This window comes from Oncorhynchus nerka, linkage group LG15, assembly GCF_034236695.1.
Source record: "Oncorhynchus nerka isolate Pitt River linkage group LG15, Oner_Uvic_2.0, whole genome shotgun sequence".
In the NCBI taxonomy this organism is placed as follows: Eukaryota; Metazoa; Chordata; class Actinopteri; order Salmoniformes; family Salmonidae; genus Oncorhynchus; species Oncorhynchus nerka.
The window spans coordinates 22302185-22322195 of NC_088410.1; the positions used below are offsets into that span (position 1 = coordinate 22302185).

Consider the following 20011-nt stretch of genomic DNA (forward strand, 5'->3'; position numbering starts at 1 on the left):
TTGTTTGGAGAAGACCAGGTGAGCGCTACCATCAGTCCTGTGTCATGCCAACAGTAAAGCATCCTGACACCATTCATGTGTGGGGTTGCTTCTCAGCCAAGGAGTGGGCTCACTCACAATTTTGCCTAAGACACAGCCATGAATAAAGAATGGTACCAACACATCCTCCGAGAGCAACTTCTCCCATCCATCCAGGTACAGTTTGGTGACAATGCCTTTTCCAGCATGATGGAGCACGTTGTAGCGGTATTTATTAGAGAGGGGTAAAGAAAGATTTTGTTCGGGCGCCAGGCAGGTATTAACCATGCCGAAAGGAAAAGAGTAGAATAGAGAGAGTACCACTACCAGACCCACACACATCAGCAGAAGAGACTGCCTAGAGTGTAGCCTGTTTACCAGATAGCCAGTGGAGAGAAAAAAAGAATACACACCATATAAAACCCACATCACAGCACAGGGGTAACCCAAACACGAATACCTCATACAATAATATTAATACTAATAATGGCAGAGCAATTCAACAGCAACTTCATACAAGAACGAACCCAGTCATCAACATAGGATTTGCAATAATCTGTATTATTTTCTAGTGGATGAGTGCAGAGGGTATGAATGTGGGGGGTGTTCAGCGACACAACAAAAAGCCTTAAAAATGTCCACAGTCTTCTCGGCCACATGTCATTAGTACACCTCACCTCAATACAGTTCACATAACAATACACAACTTGCAAGCAACCTCCCTTTTAACTAAAATGTCCATCAAAATACTTCTGGCAGGGCAATAATAGTCCAGCTCTAATGAACTTCAAGGGGAAGTGCATTTGAAAAATAGAGAGTCTGTTGCAGGGTAAAGCACTGGAACGAGAGGGAAGAGAAAGAGAGAGAAAAAGAGAAATCTGACTGTCTGACTGTCCGATGGTTTGTTGGTTTGTATGTTAAAGCTTCGCAACAATGTTGCTACGAATCCATGCGATCCATAACAGGCGCGGTCCCAAACAAAAACAACCACGATCTAAAGCGATCACACCGATGATTGAGTTAACTACATTATAAACTACAAACGCTGAAAACAAACAAAACTTCTGCAGCGCAGCACAGCACACACAATCAAACTGTCGCGCCACCCAAGAGCTCCTCCCCAAAGAGCTAAACGAGCTCTCTTTATTTCCTCCTTCCTTACTGCTCATGCACTTAAAGTGGCAGCGCACGGTGAAGGCTCCGTGCAGATTTCGCCACAACGTTGTCATAAGGCAAAAGTGATAACTAAGTGGCTCGGGGAACAAAACGTCGATATTTTGGTTCCATGGCCAGGAAACTCCCCAGACCATAATCCCATTGAGAACTTGTGGTCAATCCTCAAGAGGCGGGTGGACAAACAAATACCCACAGATTCTGACAAACTCAAAGCATTGATTATGCAAGAATGGGCTGTCATCAGTCAGGATGTGGCCCAGAAGTTATTTGACAGCATGCCAGGGTGGATTGCAGAGGTCTTGAAAAAGAAGGGTCAACACTGCAAATATTGACTCTCTGCATCAACCTCATGTAATTGTCAACATAAGCCTTTGACACTTATGAAATGCTTGTAGTTTTAGTTTTACTTCAGTTTTCCATATTAAACATCTGACAAAAATATCTAAAGACACTGAAGCAGCAAACTTTATGGAAATTCATATTTGTGTCGTTCTCAAAACGTTTGGCCACGACTGTAGATGGTTAATATTATGTAGATTACACGTCATACTGCAACTAAGCACGGGAGGGGCGGGTGGTCACTTATTGTAGCAAATGTGTAGCTCCTGTAAGACATGTTTCTCCAATTGTTTCAAACTTATTTTATTCTCATTATCATGACTATAGCATTGTTGTTTTGGAACTCAGGCGCACAATATATCCTGGTCTCTTCTACGTAATTCAACTCAACATAATTCAACTGAACATAACAAAATAAATTACACCACACTACAGATGTCCATTTTACATTTGGATTTACATGCAAGCTTTCATTCTGCAGAACAAATCACCGATAAAAAGTAGAACGGTAGGGTATAAGTTATTATCAAGTGTACTTACAGAGTGAAGAGAGAGCGAGAGTTTTGATAGAATACCTTATTGGATGTGTGAAACAAAGTCTGAGGTCTGTGGTTGACACCGTCCAGATGTAGAGGCTAAAATGGTGATGAAGAGCTGTCTTCCTGTCATGTCTCCTCCTGACAACCAACATGTCAGTAAAGGGCTTTTCAACAAATCTATTAACTTCTTATGGAGCACTTATTATACAAGAGGCCTATGTTCCTTCTAGAAGCCAAGGGTTTAAGTCAGTCAAGCTATTCTACAAGAAGGAGAGTTGTAAAATATCCCTATTAAGATCCTACAATATAATTGGACCACAGTGCTCTCTACTGGCATCTCAACACAACAGCCGTCAACAGCTGACAGCAGTCAACAGCTGACTCAAACCATAGAGGTAGGTAGAGGGAGCACTTGGTCCAAAGCCTATTTTAGCATGGATAGCAGCATTGAGGGTTTTCACCATTTTGAAGTAGTCGACTAGGTGGGACTTGATATGAGTTCAGGAAGGATAAAAAAAGTATATCCAGGTCAGCATGAAGGGTCTGCTAATTAATTATACTCCTGAGCAAACATTCCATGACTGCAGGTGGCAGGAAATCACCAACCTTGACTTTGCACCTGTTCAGACGATACAGACTCCAGCACAGATGACGGCAGTTTGCACCTTTTTAATTTATTTTAAAAACTGCCAATACACACATAGAAGAACCCAACCTATTTCTGGGTTTGAGGCAGTTGGACGGTGGAATATAGAGGCACTTCCTGGTTTCTGTGGTGAATACTGTTGTGAACATCATCCTGATCATCTGTGTCTGCTGTCTGTGCTGCAGAAGGGGTCATGGCCATGCCTGAGCCGTTGACATAAATTGGACTAGCGTCTCGCTGATGGGGAAAGAAGACGAATAACATTACGGTTGAAAAATACAGTAACGCCACAGTCATTGGCATAGAAAGATGCCTGAGCAGAGTGCACACTTCCGTTTGTCAGCACACCTCCGTTTGTCAGCACACTTCCGTTTGTCAGCACACTTCCGTTTGTCAGCACACTTCCGTTTGTCAGCACACTCCCGTTTGTCAGCACACTCCCGTTTGTCAGCACACTCCCGTTTGTCAGCACACTCCCGTTTGTCAGCACACTCCCGTTTGTCAGCACACTCCCGTTTGTCAGCACACTCCCGTTTGTCAGCACACTCCCGTTTGTCAGCACACTTCCGTTTGTCAGCACACTTCCGTTTGTCAGCACACTCCCGTTTGTCAGCACACTCCCGTTTGTCAGCACACTTCCGTTTGTCAGCACACTCCCGTTTGTCAGCACACTTCCGTTTGTCAGCACACTTCCGTTTGTCAGCACACTTCCGTTTTTCAAAAGAAACGGTAGTTAGGTTGAAAATGCTTTATCCCTGAAAACCAGAAAAATCCACTTTGCCAAGCAGCTAAGGGTGATTCACACATACCGTTGTCAGTCAGCTGATTCCAACAGACTCACAAGTCCATTCTCTGCTGTGTCTCTTCTGTCAGAGGTGGATTTGGAGGCCTTCTCCCTGTTTTTGCGAATGATGGAAAGAATAAATAAATGAACAGATGATTGGATGAATTAATTAATCAATTAAAATCAAGTATAATATTGAGATCAATGATTATAAAACAGAATATGAAAAGGGGTTAATTCCTCTCACTCACCTGAACCACATAAAGCCAGAGGATGAGAATCAGAACATACACTATGATTCCTACAGCTGCTTCCTTCAAAGACGATTGTTCCCCCACAGACAACACAGGAAAATTGAGATTATTGTAGCCTTCTACTGTACAGGAGTTTCTGCCTGTATCCTCACTGCTGACTGGGTCGAGGATCAAACGTACCACCACACCAACCATGTCATTCTTTTTAAGCATATTTAATTCTGAGTTTGGAGAAAAAAGTTTGTTTGTGAAAACAATTTCTAAACTGTATACTTTTAGTTTTTCCTGAACTCAGTCAAAAGAAGTTAGCTGACGCTGCTTGTGTTAGCACATACACAGATTAAATACACCTCTATAACTCTGATTAAAGTGTTTACATGTCCTAATCATTCTAAAGATTGTTCAGAAAACCAGGTGTTTTTAAAGGTGTATCCTTACTTCAGTTATGACCTTACACCAATTAAGATCAGCAGTGTAAGATGTTTACATGACTAATGCCATAATCAGTTTAATAGGAAATGATTAGTGTGCATGTAAAGCCCTAGTTATTTGGTTACCAGTGGTGTGAAGTACTGAAGTAAAAATACTTAAAGCACTACATAAGTCGTTTTCTTGTGTATCTGTACTTTACTATTCATATTTTTGACAACTTTTACTTCACTACATTGCTAAAGAATATAATGTACTTTTTACTCCATACATTTTCCTGACACCCAAAAGTACTCATTACATTTTGAATGCTTAGCAGGACAGGAAAATTGTCCAATTCACATATTTATCAAGAGAACATGCCTGGTCATCCCTACTGCCTCCGATCTGGTGGACTGACTAAACACAAATGCTTTGTTTGTAAATGATGTCTGAGTGTTGGATTGAGCCCCTGACTATCTGTAAATTAAAAAAATAAGAAAATGGTACTGTCTGCTTTGCTTAATATAAGGAATTTAAAATGAGTCTATACCTCGGATTTGGGTGCATCCCTCGAATATCTGTTGTTCCTTTAATGTTCACTCGTTCAAAACGACCCGCAAATCTAAGAGCATTGGCTGGTGGAGGCATGCGCTAGTTTCCACCATATTTCATATACCAGTCATTTCCTATCAAACAGTGAAGAAGAGGAGAAGCAAGAGGGATAACTGGGCCCAAAATCTGTCTTCTGGCTTATTTGATCATATATACATTTCGTAACGAGTTGGTTGTTAGGAGTGTATTGGTAAAAGTAGGACGTGTGACATCCTGGCAACTTTGAGGGTTGCTATACAGAAGACAGTCCTATTTGGTAAAATACCAAGTATTATGCCAAGAACAGCTCAAATAAGCAAAGAGAAACGACAGTCCATCATGACTTTAAGACATGAAGGTCAGTCAGTCCGGAAAGTGCAATCACAAAAACCATTGAGTGCTATGATGAAACTGGCACTCTTGAGGACCGCCACATGAAAGAAAGACTCAGAGTTACCTCTGCTGCAGAGGATAATTTCATTAGAGGTACCAGACTCAGAAATCGGTAATTACAGTGCCTTGCGAAAGTATTCGGCCCCCTTGAACTTTGTGACCTTTTGCCACATTTCAGGCTTCAAACATAAAGATATAAAACTGTATTTTTTTGTGAAGAATCAACAACAAGTGGGACACAATCATGAAGTGGAACAAATCAAAAACTGAAAAATTGGGCGTGCAAAATTATTCAGCCCCCTTTACTTTCAGTGCAGCAAACTCTCTCCAGAAGTTCAGTGAGGATCTCTGAATGATCCAATGTTGACCTAAATGACTAATGATGATAAATACAATCCACCTGTGTGTAATCAAGTCTCCGTATAAATGCACCTGCACTGTGATAGTCTCAGAGGTCCGTTAAAAGCGCAGAGAGCATCATGAAGAACAAGGAACACACCAGGCAGGTCCGAGATACTGTTGTGAAGAAGTTTAAAGCCGGATTTGGATACAAAAAGATTTCCCAAGCTTTAAACATCCCAAGGAGCACTGTGCAAGCGATAATATTGAAATGGAAGGAGTATCAGACCACTGCAAATCTACCAAGACCTGGCCGTCCCTCTAAACTTTCAGCTCATACAAGGAGAAGACTGATCAGAGATGCAGCCAAGAGGCCCATGATCACTCTGGATGAACTGCAGAGATCTACAGCTGAGGTGGGAGACTCTGTCCCTAGGACAACAATCAGTTGTATATTGCACAAATCTGGTCTTTAAGGAAGAGTGGCAAGAAGAAAGCCATTTCTTAAAGATATCCATAAAAAGTGTTTAAAGTTTGCCACAAGCCACCTGGGAGACACACCAAACATGTGGAAGAAGGTGCTCTGGTCAGATGAAACCAAAATTGAACTTTTTGGCAACAATGCAAAACGTTATGTTTGCCGTAAAAGCAACACAGCTCATCACCCTGAACATACCATCCCCACTGTCAAACATGGTGGTGGCAGCATCATGGTTTGGGCCTGCTTTTCTTCAGCAGGGACAGGGAAGATGGTTAAAATTGATGGGAAGATGGATGGAGCCAAATACAGGACCATTCTGGAAGAAAACCTGATGGAGTCTGCAAAAGACCTGAGACTGGGACGGAGATTTGTCTTCCAACAAGACAATGATCCAAAAGATAAAGCAAAATCTACAATGGAATGGTTCAAAAATAAACATATCCAGGTGTTAGAATGGCCAAGTCAAAGTCCAGACCTGAATCCAATCGAGAATCTGTGGAAAGAACTGAAAACGGCTGTTCACAAATGCTCTCCATCCAAACTCACTGAGCTCGAGCTGTTTTGCAAAGAGGAATGGGAAAAAATGTCAGTCTCTCAATGTGCAAAACTGATAGACATACCCCAAGCGGCTTACAGCGGTAATCGCAGCAAAAGGTGGCGCTACAAAGTATTAACTTAAGGGGGCTAAATAATTTTGCACGCCCAATTTTTCAGTTTTTGATTCGTTAAAAAAGTTTGAAATATCCAATAAATGTCGTTCCACTTCATGATTGTGTCCCACTTGTTGTTGATTCTTCACAAAAAAATACAGTTTTATATCTTTATGTTTGAAGCCTGAAATGTGGCAAAAGGTCGCAAAGTTCAAGGGGGCCGAATACTTTCGCAAGGCACTGTAACTGCACCTCAAATTGCAGCCCAAATAAATGCTTCAGAGTTCAAGTAACAGACATCTCAAACATCAACTGTTCAGAGGAGACTGTGTGAATCAGACCTTCATGGTCGAATTGCAGGCAAGAAACCACTACTAAAGGACACGAATAAGAATTAGAGACTTGCTTGGGCCAAGAAACACGAGCAATGGACATTAGACCGGTGGAAATCTGTTCTTTGGTCTGATGAGTCCAAATTTGGGTTTTTGGTTCCAAACATCATTGTGAGGCGCAGAATAAGGGAAAGGGGGATACCTAGTCAGTTGTCCAACAGAATGTATTCAACTGAAATGTGTCTTCTACATTTAACCCAACCCCTCTGAATAGGTGAACAGATGATCTCTGCATGTGTGGATCCCACCGTGAAGCAGGGAGGTGTTACGGTGTGGGGGTGATTTGCTGGTGACACTGTCTGTGATTTATTTAGAATTCAAGGTGCACACTTAACCAGCATGGCTACCACAGCATTCTGCAGCAATACGCCATCCCATCTGGTTTGCGCTTAGTGGGACTATCATTGTTTTTCAACAGGACAATGACCCAAAACACACCTCCAGGCTGTGTAAGGGCTATTTGACCAAGAATGAGAGTGATGGAGTGCTGCATCAGATGACCTGGCATCTACAATCACCAGATCTCAACCCAATTGAGATGGTTTGGGATGAGCTGGACTGCAGAGTGAAGGAAAAGCTGCCAAAAAGGGCTCAGCATATGTGGGAACTCTGTGGGAGCAAGATGTACATATAGGAAGAAACAATACTGTACCACAAGAGAAAGATACACTTAAGAGTGCATTTGCCATTCTGGTAAAATGCATTGTCTATTGTATAGGACAGGAAGCCAAAGTAAGGCCATGAGAGCATAGGACAGCTGGACATACCAAGGGCAGAGGGACATACAAAGGAGGGGGTCAGCCAAATGACCAACTGATGGACTATAGACATAGGGCATATATTTTTAGGACATGAACAGAAGAGACAAAGTCTACTAGTCCTAATAAGGACAAGCCAAACATAAGGGGCCCATAGGATAAGATGGGCATGTATTATTTTGGGGACATGAAGAGGTCCTGTCACCATTATAACTTGACTGAAAGCAGATATGGGCATTATTGGGCGTGAACAAGCAGGATGCACAGATTGGGATATAATGGTGGCAGATGGAGTGAGGGAAATAACTTCATTTGCATGTGGGATGGACTCATATGTTGTATGTGTATAAATCAGAGCCAGTGCTCTGGAAAAGTGTGTGTTCCGCGGACCATCTAGGCTTCTGATATGTTTGTATTAAAAGCCTATATTGAATTCACAAGTTCTTGTAAGTGTTATATTTTGTAACGATCCTCCACGACATCTCCTTCAAGAATGTTGGAAAAGCATTCCAGGTCACTACCTCATGAAGTTGGTTGAGATTATACCAAGAGTGTGCAAAGCTTACTACATGATTCCATGTGTGTTATTTCATAGTTTTGATGTCTTCACTATTATCCTACAATGTAGAAAACAGTCAAATAAAGAAAAACCCTGTAATGATTAAATGTGGACAAACTTTTGACTGGTACTGTACAATAAGGAAAGTTGAAAGATATACCCATTAAAATCATTGAAAACAAATGCAACAACATCATTTGACCACACTAATAGTATTTTTGACCACACTTCCTTATGTCTCATAAGCGACAGTAAAACCTGATGAAGGGTTTTAAAAAGAAATGTCAACATCTTTAGGACCAACAAAAATTATACAAGAGGCCTATGGTCCTTATAAAAAAATGAATTATTATAGATTTTAAAAGTCTATAATGTGATAAGCAGACGTTGATCAGATAATGGATTTAATTATTAATCTATTGAATACATGAATACACAGAGTATTGTTGAAACATTATTCTACATTATACAGTTATTTAATGGATAACAGGAGTTGATGAAAAAAGATACAGCTCTGAACCACCCCACCACACACAGCACTTCTACTCCAAGACGCTTGATACATATGGATCCAGAGCTGCATATTATGCGACACAGGTTACCATGGTAATCAGACTTAGTTAGAGAATGGGAAATGGATAACTCTTTATAACATGTTTTCTATTGAAACTTTTAGGGATCTGGAACCGGTGCCGGAGAGGAGGGAGATGAAAGAAAACATGTTTGTGATTTCTGGTGTTTTTTCAGTGACCCTGAATGAGCAAAGCTCTTTCCACATAGACAGGAGTAAGGTTTCTCTCCTGTGTGTGAGAGCTGGTGTGTAGTCAGGGCGAAATCTTGAGCAAAACTCTTCCCACACTGATCACAGCTATAAGGCTTCTCTCCTGTGTGTATTCGTTGGTGTTTAGTTAGGGATCCTGATTGATTGAAGCTCTTCCCACACTGATGACAGCTATAAGGCTTCTCTCCTGTGTGTATACGTTGGTGTGCAGTCAGGGCGGAAGCTTGAGCAAAACCCTTCCCACACTGATGACAGCTATAAGGCTTCTCTCCTGTGTGTATTCGTTGGTGTATAGTTAGGTATCCTGATTGATTGAAGCTCTTCCCACACTGATCACAGCTATAAGGCTTCTCTCCTGTGTGTATGCGTTGGTGTTTAGTCAGGACTCCTGATTGACTGAAGCTCTTCCCACACTGATCACAGCTATAAGGCTTCTCTCCTGTGTGTGTGCGCTGGTGTGCAGTCAGTTGTCCTGAGTTCCTGAAGCTCTTCCCACAATGATAACAGCTATAAGGCTTCTCTCCTGTGTGTATGCGTTGGTGTAGAGTCAGGTCTCCTGATTGATTGAAGCTCTTCCCACATTGATCACAGCTATAAGGCTTCTCTCCTGTGTGTATGCGTTGGTGTGTAACCAGGGATCCTGAATGATTGAAGCTCTTCCCACACTGATCACAGCTATAAGGCTTCTCTCCTGTGTGTATGCGTTGGTGTTTAGTCAGGTCTCCTAATTGATTGAAGCTCTTCCCACACTGATCACAGCTATAAGGCTTCTCTCCTGTGTGTTTGCACTGGTGTTCAGTCAGGTGTCCTGACTTCCTGAAGCTCTTCCCACACTGAATACAGATATAAGGCTTCTCTCCTGTATGTATGCGTTGGTGTGAAGTCAGATTTCCTGAATGATTGAAGCTCTTCCCACACTGATCACAGCTATAAGGCTTCTCTCCTGTGTGTATGTATTGATGTGTAATCAGGGATCCTGAATGATTGAAGCTCTTCCCACACTGATCACAGCTATAAGGCTTCTCTCCTTTGTGTATGCGTTTGTGTGTAGTCAGAGTTCCGGACAGTGCAAAGCTCTTCCCACACTCTTCACAGCTGTAAGGCTTCTCTCCTGTGTGTATGCGTTTGTGACTAGTCAGGTGTCCTGAGTTCTTGAAGCTCTTCCCACACTGATCACAGCTATAAGGCTTCTCTCCTGTGTGTATGCGTTGGTGTGTTGTCAGATCTCCTGATTGATTGAAGCTCTTTCCACACCGATCACAGCTGTAAGGCTTCTCTCTTGTGTGTATGCGTTGGTGTCTAGTCAGGTGTCCTGACTTCCGGAAGCTCTTCCCACACTGATCACAGCTGTAAGGCTTCTCTCCTGTGTGTATGCGTTTATGTCTAGTCAGGTGTCCTGAGTTCCTGAAGCTCTTCCCACACTGATCACAGCTGTAAGGCTTCTCTCCTGTGTGTATGCGTTGGTGTGTTGTCAGGGCCCTTGATTGACTGAAGCTCTTCCCACAATCAAAGCAGGGGTAAGGCCTCTCCCCTGTATGAATTCTCTGAGATTGTAAGGTTTTAGATGCAGCAAAACTCTTCCCACACTGAGAGCAGCGGTACATTTTCCTCCCAGTGTGAATCTGCTTGTAAATGTCCAATTCCCTCTGTTTAGCAGAACTCTTCCCACAGTCAAAGCAGCAGTGGTCAGGTTTCTTCCCTGTAAGTCTCTGATGGTGTTTCTTGAGGTGTTCTGGTCTGGAGAGACTCTTCTCTGTCTTGTCAGCATCATGACGTTGTCGAGGCTCCGCAGATGATAAGCCCCTCTCACTGAGAGAGCAACGGTTAGGGCTGTCCCCTGTGAAACAAAGATATTGAATAGCATGGACATCTGAAATCAGGATACCTGATGGGACTTTGATAAATGCTGAAAATTGCCAATCAAAATAAATGAACTACCACAGTGACCTTCTTTTAGAAGCATATTTGATTCCGATTTCGGACATATTAAGTTTGTATGTGAAAACTATTTCTAAGATGTATACTTTCAGTTTCCCTGAACTCACTGCACTCGAACAAAAGGAGGAAGCTTGCGCTGCTCGCGCTAGAACATGTGCAGATTAAAAATGCCTCTATGAATCTGATGAAGGCCTTTACGTGGCCTAATACATATTAAAAATTGCTCAGAAAACCAGGTGTTTTTAACAGCGTCACTTCGATTGTCAACTTAAGCCAATTAAGATAAGCAGAGTAAGGTGTTTACATGACTAATGCCATACTCGGCCTACTGCCACAACTAGTTTAATGTCAAATGATGAGTGTGGATGTGTTGGATTCTTGCTTTTAATATACCTATTCATGTTACCATACTAGAACTTGTTGATTACTTTGCATGTAGAAGGAATGTAAATGTTGGGGTCAATGGAGGGTGGATAGGAACTAAGTGTATGGAAAGTTATTGAGTGAGACAAGGGGGAGTGCAGAAAGTTAACACTCTCAAAACATGTTCTTTCCTAAGGAGGGAGGCAAAGGGCAACAGTCTGGTTTCAGTCACTGATAAATTGGACAGCTGTGGATTAGAGAGGAGCGAGGAATTTGGGGGTAGGCCGATGAAGTGGAGTGAGAAGAAACAGTCCTACTTGACACATACTTCCACGCCCACGACGGTTCTATAGCATCAGGCAAGGCCATGACAACACCATTGAGAGGAACCAATTAAGTTCCTGCCGAGCAACAGAAATGTATTGGCTGTTTAGATCTGCTCCGCCTAGTAGGAGGATATAAATAGATGTTCTTGTGTAATGATGTCTTTGCAGCTTTATGACCCAGTGGGTGAAGAATCTTGGATTGAGCCTTTCCAAGTTCTGAGTTTTTACTCTGTTTGTTCAGAACCTAACACATGTAAACATACTCATTGTAAAGCGCTAGTTATTTTGTTGCTTTGACAAAGTCCTTTCTGAAGGTTATTATGGATGTGATTAGTAATTAATTTACGTATGTCCCTCATTTTAAGGTCTACCCTGTTACATGAACTGAACTCTTGTTTTAATATGGTGAAACTATTCTTTAAAAAAAAGGTTTTCAAAAGAAACACTGAACATCTAATAGTCAAATCAGAGTAAAAGCAGGTGAGCTGGTTCTACTCTATGGATTTACTGCTGTTTTGTGGTGGGAAACTGAGCATCTCAACCCTTCTATCCAGACATGATAGAGATGTTTTAACAAAAACTTTTTATGTGAAGACTGCATTCAATTACTACTTCCTGTTGCACAATACTAGCTTCCATTCCCCCCGTCACAAGCAGATTCGTGGCTGATTTAAAGGACTATTTTACCCATGTAATCTGGTGGTTCTGTTGTTTTCAGTTGTCCCCTGTTACGGCCAACCCTGTTACTTTTTGTGGCACATTGGCACTTTGTGTAGTCATATTTTTATGCAATGTCTTGTTTTTTATGAAGTTGAACATGTGCTCTATTACAGAATGGTAAAATTAGGTGCATTTTTTACACATTTAAAAATGGGTGGAATGACCCAGATATTTTCATATATAATTTATCAATTAATGACTAAAGTGCATAGAGATGGCAGGATTCTGATATGACGTCACTGTTTTAGCACTATCCACTGAGTTCTGAAACTACGGTGAGCGACATTGAACAATGTTCCAATAAATCTACAATCACTGCCATCTTGAAGCTGAAATTGGGATCATGTTAAATGTGCTAATGTCCATACCAACAAAACCGTAAAGGAGAGCAATGTAGAATACAGTGAACTCAGCAAAAGGAGTAACTCTACTATCGTTTCAGAACTGTAGTCTAATCTACACACCATGGTTCTTACTTAATGAAATCACATCTCCATCTTCCTTCTCTTCTTCTTCTCCTCTCTGCCCCGGTGTTTTCCTGCAGTCAACCAGACCCAGCAGTAAAGCGGTCCTGGGAGACGTTTGACCTGGGGACTCCGGGAGGGTGGAGGGGAAGGGAATAGCTTTGTCCTGTTGGCCACAATAAATATTAAACAGTATCATTAAACCAAATATTTTATTAATTTAGTCCACACCTCTAATTTGGGTGCATCCCTAGAATATCACCTTTTTGCTTAAATGTTCAATCGTTCACAACTTCCTACTAATCTAATAGTATTGGGTTGGTGGAGGCATGGGCTAGTTTCCACCATATGTATTATACCAGTCATTACCTTTCAAAACTACTTTATTTTTTTTCACGTGTATTTTTTTTTAACCTTTAACTAGGCAAGTCAGTTAAGAACAAATTCTTATTTTCAATGACGTCCTTGGAAGAGTGGGTTAACTGCCTCTTCAGGGGCAGAACGACAGAGTTGTACCTTGTCAAGTCGGGGATTTGAACTTGCAACCTTCCGGTTGCTAGTCCAACACTAACCACTAGGCTACCCTGTCGCCCCAATATACAGATGGATCAAAAGACCCAAGGACAGGTCAGACTGGACCAGCCTTTGTTGAACAGGAAAGTGAGGTGGCTGTCAGGAGACGTATTACAGACCACCTGGCTGTGTACATGGCAGAGCTGATGACCGTACTGCAGTGGGTGGAAGAAGTCAAACCAGACAGTGTAGTTATATGTTCTGACTCATGTGCTGCATTTATCAGTCTACAATCATTTAGCTCACATAGCAGACAAGGAGCACTACATGAGGGAATTCAAATTCATGCCCGGGTGAGACAGACGCAGTGGGGAGAACAAGTATTTGATAACCTGCAAAATCTGCAGTGTTTCCTACTTACAAAGCATGTAGAGGTCTGTAATTTGTATCATAGGTACACTTCAACTGTGAGAGACGGAATCTAAAACAAAAATCCAGAAAATCACATTGTATGATTTTTAAGTAATTAATTTGCATTTTATTGCATGACATAAGTATTTGATACATCAGAAAAGCAGATCTTAATATTTGGTACAGAAACCTGTGTTTGTAATTACAGAGCTCATACGTTTCCTGTAGTTCTTGACCAGGTTTGCACACACTGCAGCAGGGATTTTGGCCCACTCCTCTATACAGACCTTCTCCAGATCCTTCAGGTTTCAGGGCTGTCGCTGGGCAAAACGGACTTTCAGCTCCCTCCAAAGATTTTCTATTGGGTTCAGGTCTGGAGACTGGCTAGGCCACTCCAGGACCTTGAGATGCTTCTTACGGAGCTACTCCTTAGTTGCCCTGGCTGTGTGTTTCGGGTCGTTGTCATGCTGGAAGACCCAGCCACGACCCATTTTCAATGCTCTTACTGAGGGAAGGAGGTTGTTGGCCAAGATCTTGCGATACATGGCCCCATCCATCCTCCCCTCAATACGGTGCAGTCGTCCTGTCCCCTTTGCAGAAAAGCATCCCCAAAGAATGATGTTTCCACCTCCATGCTTCACGGTTGGGATGGTGTTCTTGGAGTTGTACTCATCCTTCTTCTTCCTCCAAACACAGCAAGTGGAGTTTAGACCAAAAAGCTCTATTTTTGTCTCATCAGACCACATGACCTTCTCCAATTCCTCCTCTGGATCATCCAGATGGTCATTGGAAAACTTCAGACAGGCCTGGACATGCGCTGGCTTGAGCAGGGGGACCTTGCGTGCACTGCAGGATCTTAATCCATGACGGCGTAGTGTGTTACTAATGGTTTTCTTTGAGACTGTGGTCCCAGCTCTCTTCAGGTCATTGACCAGGTCCTGCCGTGTAGTTCTGGGCTGATCCCTCACCTTCCTCATGATCATTGATGCCCCACGAGGTGAGATCTTGCATGGAGCCCCAGACCGAGGGTGATTGACCGTCATCTTGAACTTCTTCCATTTTCTAATAATTGCACCAACAGTTGTTGCCTTCTCACCAAGCTGCTTGCCTATTGTCCTGTAGCCCATTCCAGCCTTGTGCAGGTCTACAATTGTATCCCTGATGTCCTTACACCCTCTCTGGTCTTGGCCACTGTGGAGAGGTTGGAGTCTGTTTGATTGAGTGTGTGGACAGGTGTCTTTTATACAGGTAACGAGTTCAAACAGGTGCAGTTAATACAGGTAATGAGTGGAGAACAGGAGGGGTTCTTAAAGAAAAACTAACAGGTCTGTGAGAGTTGGAATTCTTACTGGTTGGTAGGTGATCAAATACTTATGTCATGCAATAAAATGCAAATGAATTACTTAAAAATCATACAATGTGATTTTCTTGATTTTTGTTTTAGATTCCGTCTCTCATAGTTGAAGTGTACCTATGATACATATTACAGACCTCTACATGCTTTGTAAGAAGGAAAACGTGCATAATTGGCAGTATATCAAATACTTGTTCTCCCCACTATAGGTGTCCATATAAGCTTTGCTTGGGTCCCGGCCCATGTGGGGGTGGAAGGGAATGAGGAAGTAGATGTGCTAGTTAAACAGGCCCTTAGGAGACAGGAGGTGGAGGAGCCAATGAGCAAGGCAGAGGCTGAGGGAATGATATGGGCAGTGGTGGTGCAGAGATGGCAGGAACAGTGGAACAGTGACAATAAGGGCAGGCCTCTATTCACTGTGGTGGTGCAGAGATGGCAGGAGCAGTGGAACAGTGACACTAAGGGCAGGCCTCTATTCACTGTGGTGGTGCAGAGATGGCAGGAGCAGTGGAACAGTGACAATAAGGGCAGGCCTCTATTCACAGTGGTGATGAGGAGATGGCAGGAGCAGTGGAACAGTGACACTAAGGGCAGGCCTCTATTCACTGTGGTGGTGCAGAGATGGCAGGAGCAGTGGAACAGTGACAATAAGGGCAGGCCTCTATTCACTGTGGTGGTGCAGAGATGGCAGGAGCAGTGGAACAGTGACAATAAGGGCAGGCCTCTATTCACTGTGGTGATGCAGAGATGGCAGGAGCAGTGGAACAGTGACACTAAGGGCAGGCCTCTATTCACTGTGGTGGTGCAGAGATGGCAGGAGCAGTGGAACAGTGACAATAAGGGCACGCCTCTATTCACTGTGGTGATGCAGAGATGGCAGGAGCAGTGGAACAGTGACAATAAGGGCAGGCCTCTATTCACAGTGGTGATGCAGAGATGGCAGGAGCAGTGGAACAGTGACAATAAGGGCACGCCTCTATTCACTGTGGTGATGCAGAGATGGCAGGAGCAGTGGACCAGTGACAATAAGGGCAGGCCTCTCTCTATTCATTGTTTATATTTGAGTCATTTAGCAGAAACTCTTATCTAGAGCGACTTACAGGAGCAATTAGGGTTAAGTTGCTCAAAGGCACACAAACAGAATTTTTCACCTAGTCGGCTCAGGTTACTGGCCCAACGCTCTAAATCACTAGGCGACCTGCCACCCCTATTCCAGGTACAGAGTAAAGTAGGGGAGGATGGTAGTAATGGACAGAAGAGAGGAGGCTTTCCTTACAAGGCTAAGAGTAGGACACAGCCAGCTGAATAAGTGATTAAATGTGATAGGAAATCAATCAACAGGAAGATGTGATAACTGCCAGGAAACAGAGACAGTGGAGAATGTACTGATACAGTGTGGGCAGTATGATAGGGAAACAGAGACAGTGGAGAATGTACTGATACAGTGTGGGCAGTATGATAGGGAAACAGAGACAGTGGAGCATGTACTGATACAGTGTGGGCAGTATGATAGGGAAACAGAGACAGTGGAGCATGTACTGATACAGTGTGGGCAGTATGATAGGGAAACAGAGACAGTGGAGAATGTACTGATACAGTGTGGGCAGTATGATAGGGAAACAGAGAGACTGATCTAGTATGAGGGAGAAAGGGGTACAGGAATTGAGTTTCATACGTGTACTGAGTAGAACATTGTTAGATACAGTTGCAAATATTTATCTTTAAGAGAAACAGGGAAGGCATAGAGGACTTAGTTCCTTGGTCCCTGTCACTGGCCCACACTCCAATACATTAGGTGGCGTAATGTACCATAACGTTGACTGTCAACCGCCAATAAACCCCAAAGGAGATGATGTATTTTCAGTATCTGGTCATATAATGGATAATCTGACTTTCAAATCAGTGATGAACAAGTGCACACTTTGGGAGGAAGGATAAATAATTAAGTAATAAACACAGATTCCTACGCATGATACATTAGTAGGTTACTTTTCTGAAGGAAAAAAAACAAGTTTTATCCTCATGTTTTTTTGTCCAGTTATTTAAGCCAAACACAGAAATGTGGAGGATCAAAGATGATGGAAACTAGGCCTAGACATTTATACAACACAGCAGACCTATACTGTTAAAAGGAAACCAGACTTACCAGATCCATTGAGGAAGCTATTGCTCCTTTATCAGACAACTTGTTATATAAATTGATATCTGAATTGCAAAAAACAAAAAGTCAACAGTCAACAGTAGTATAGTTACTTTGTTTAAGTGTTCACAAGAGGTCTGCCGTAAGGCGTGATTTCCTTCAGCAGTAAGGGGCAATATCATGTATATTCATACCCCTCTACATAAAACCCACTGGGTGACTGGTTGAGTTATCTTAAGTGCTTGACGTTACTGAGGCCTAAACGAAACAAAAAATGGCGGCCAATTTATCTTACTTCGGATCTGAAACCTAATAGTAAACATCAACTTCAATGACAATTAACATAAAGTTAAAACACGAATCTTACATTCCTGCCCCACTAACGTTAGTGTTTGATTCAGATCATCCGTTTTGTCATAAAACAGCCTAGCTAGGTAGCGAAATGCTAACTAGACTCGGGAGTTCGTGTGGAACATGTGCTTCAGGAGTCTGTGGGTTTGATATTATTTCACCATGGGCAACAACAACTGGCTACTAGTTCGTTTTCTGACAAATGTTCAACTCAGCTAGTTTATCCACTGACCATCGCATTTGAAAGAACATTTACATTTAAGTCATTTAGCAGACGCTCTTATCCAGAGCGACTTACAAATTGAACAACAGGCTGGCTAGTTAGTATTCTTGCTCACACTGGCCATGCAGTAGCAAAATACACAGCTATCTCGATTTAAGAGTTCCTGGTAGAGATATTTAAATAAATTAGAATATAGGAACCCCATTCGGTAATGAATGGAGGAACGTATATCGCCTCACCCAGCAGACGGTCGACCAATCTTGTTCACGGTGTCATGCTGGGTCACAAGGTTGCTAAACGAATCGTCACTCAATCCCCTTCTCATAGTCAGGGAATGAGTCGAGAAACCTGCATATTTTCCTCCGCAGTAAATAATGTCCCGATTCCAAATCTATACGATATTGCAGAGAACAAGTAAATTATCTCACATGCCGGAAAATATTTGCAATGACCAGATTCGATTTATTCTTCTTCAGTGGGCTTTAATGGTGGGTGGCATCCAATATCTTGCATTACCGCCCCCAACTGGACGTTAGTATAAATCCATTATACTTCAGGGACAGGCAGAAATGTACGCAATTACTGTATTTCTCGGTGGAAAATGGACGAGTGTCATGCTTTTTCAATTTCAGTCTGGGGAGGGATTAGTATTTTATTTATTTAGTCCAGGGGAGAGTCATGTAATGACAGTATTTGTCACCATTTTGGAACTTACGTACTGAATTGCCATTCAACTTCGGGGTACAACCCTGCTCTCTCTCTCTCTCTCTCTCTGAATTCAATGTAAGGGTCTTTAATGGCATGGGAAGCATATGATTACATTGCCAAAGTAAGTGAAATAGATCATAAATAAAAGTGAAATGAACAATAAAAAATTGACAGTAAACATTACACTCACATAAGTTTCAAAAGAATAAAGACATTTCAAATGTCATATTAAAATCAAATTGTATTGGTCACATACGTGTTTAGTAGATGTTATTGCAGGTGTCGAAAAATGCTTGTTATTCTAGCTCTGACAGTGCAGTAATATCTAACAATTTCACAACATATACCCAACACACACAAATATAAGTAAGGAATGGAATTAAGAATATATACATATATTGACGAGTGATGTCAGAGCAGATTGGACTAAGATACAATAGAAAAGTATAGAATACTGTATATACATATGAGATGAGTAATGCAAAATATGTAAACATTATCAAAGTGACTAATGATCCATTTCTTAAAGTGGCCAGTGATTTCTAGGCTATGTCTATAGGCAGGAGCCTCTAATGTGCTAATGATGGCTGTTTAACATTCTGATGGCCTTGAGATAGAAGCTGTTTTTCAGTCTCTCGGTCCTAGCTTTGATGCACCTGTGCTGACCTTTTCAGTTTGTTAGTGATGTGTACACCAAGTAACTTGAAGGTTTCCACCTTCTCCACTACGGTCCCATCGATGTGGATAGGGGGGTGCACCCTCTACTATTTCCTGAAGTCGACAATCATCTCCTTTGTTTTGTTGACGTTGAGGGAGAGGTTATTTTCCTGGCCCCACTCAGCCAGGGTCCTCACCTCCTCCCTGTAGGCTGTCTCTTCATTGTTGGTAATCAAGCCTACTGCTGTTGTGTTGTCTGCAAACTTGATGATTGAGTTGGAGGCGTGCTTGACCACGCAGTCATGGGTGAACATGGAGTACAGTACTTACTGTAGGTAGGCCTTGAAATACATCCACAGGTACACCTCCAATTGACTCAAATGATGTCAATTAGCCTATCAGAAGCTTCTAAAGCCATGACCTAATTTTCTAGAATTTTCCAAGCTGTTAAAGGCACAGTCAACTTAGTGTATATAAACTTCTGACCCACTGGAATTGTGATACAGTGAATTATAAGTGAAATAGTCTGTCTGTAAACAATTGTTGGAAAAATGACTTGTGTCATGCACAAAGTAGATGTCCTAACCGACTTGCCAAAACTATAGTTTGTTAACAAGAAATGTGTGGAGTGGCTGAAAAACGAGTTTTAATGACTCCAATCTAAGTGGATGTAAACTGCCGACTTCAACTCTACATGTATTTAGAGGTTTTTATATTTTTTCAGTTGTGGCA

At 42.1% G+C, this 20011-nt stretch overlaps 1 protein-coding gene across 7 annotated transcripts; it reads right to left on the reverse strand.

Annotated features, from left to right (window-relative positions):
- Positions 1-558: 558 nt before the first annotated feature.
- LOC135560127 (zinc finger protein 883-like) lies at positions 559-18386 on the reverse strand. Of its 7 annotated transcripts, XM_065001277.1 has the most exons (4): positions 18154-18386; positions 17347-17405; positions 12923-13088; positions 8722-10948 (listed from the first exon to the last, which is right to left on the reverse strand). In XM_065001277.1, exons 2-4 carry the CDS (start codon positions 17353-17355, stop codon positions 9003-9005), a joined length of 2121 nt encoding a protein of 706 aa, XP_064857349.1. In that variant the 5' UTR covers positions 17356-17405; positions 18154-18386; the 3' UTR covers positions 8722-9002. The 7 variants fall into 7 exon arrangements, 3 of the variants coding, with proteins under 3 accessions (XP_064857349.1, XP_064857347.1, XP_064857348.1); XR_010458709.1 differs by lacking the exons at positions 8722-10948; positions 17347-17405; positions 18154-18386 and adding exons at positions 559-3614; positions 3754-3816 and having other exon boundaries at positions 12935-13019; XR_010458710.1 differs by lacking the exons at positions 8722-10948; positions 17347-17405; positions 18154-18386 and adding an exon at positions 559-3614 and having other exon boundaries at positions 12935-13023.
- Positions 18387-20011: the final 1625 nt, after the last annotated feature.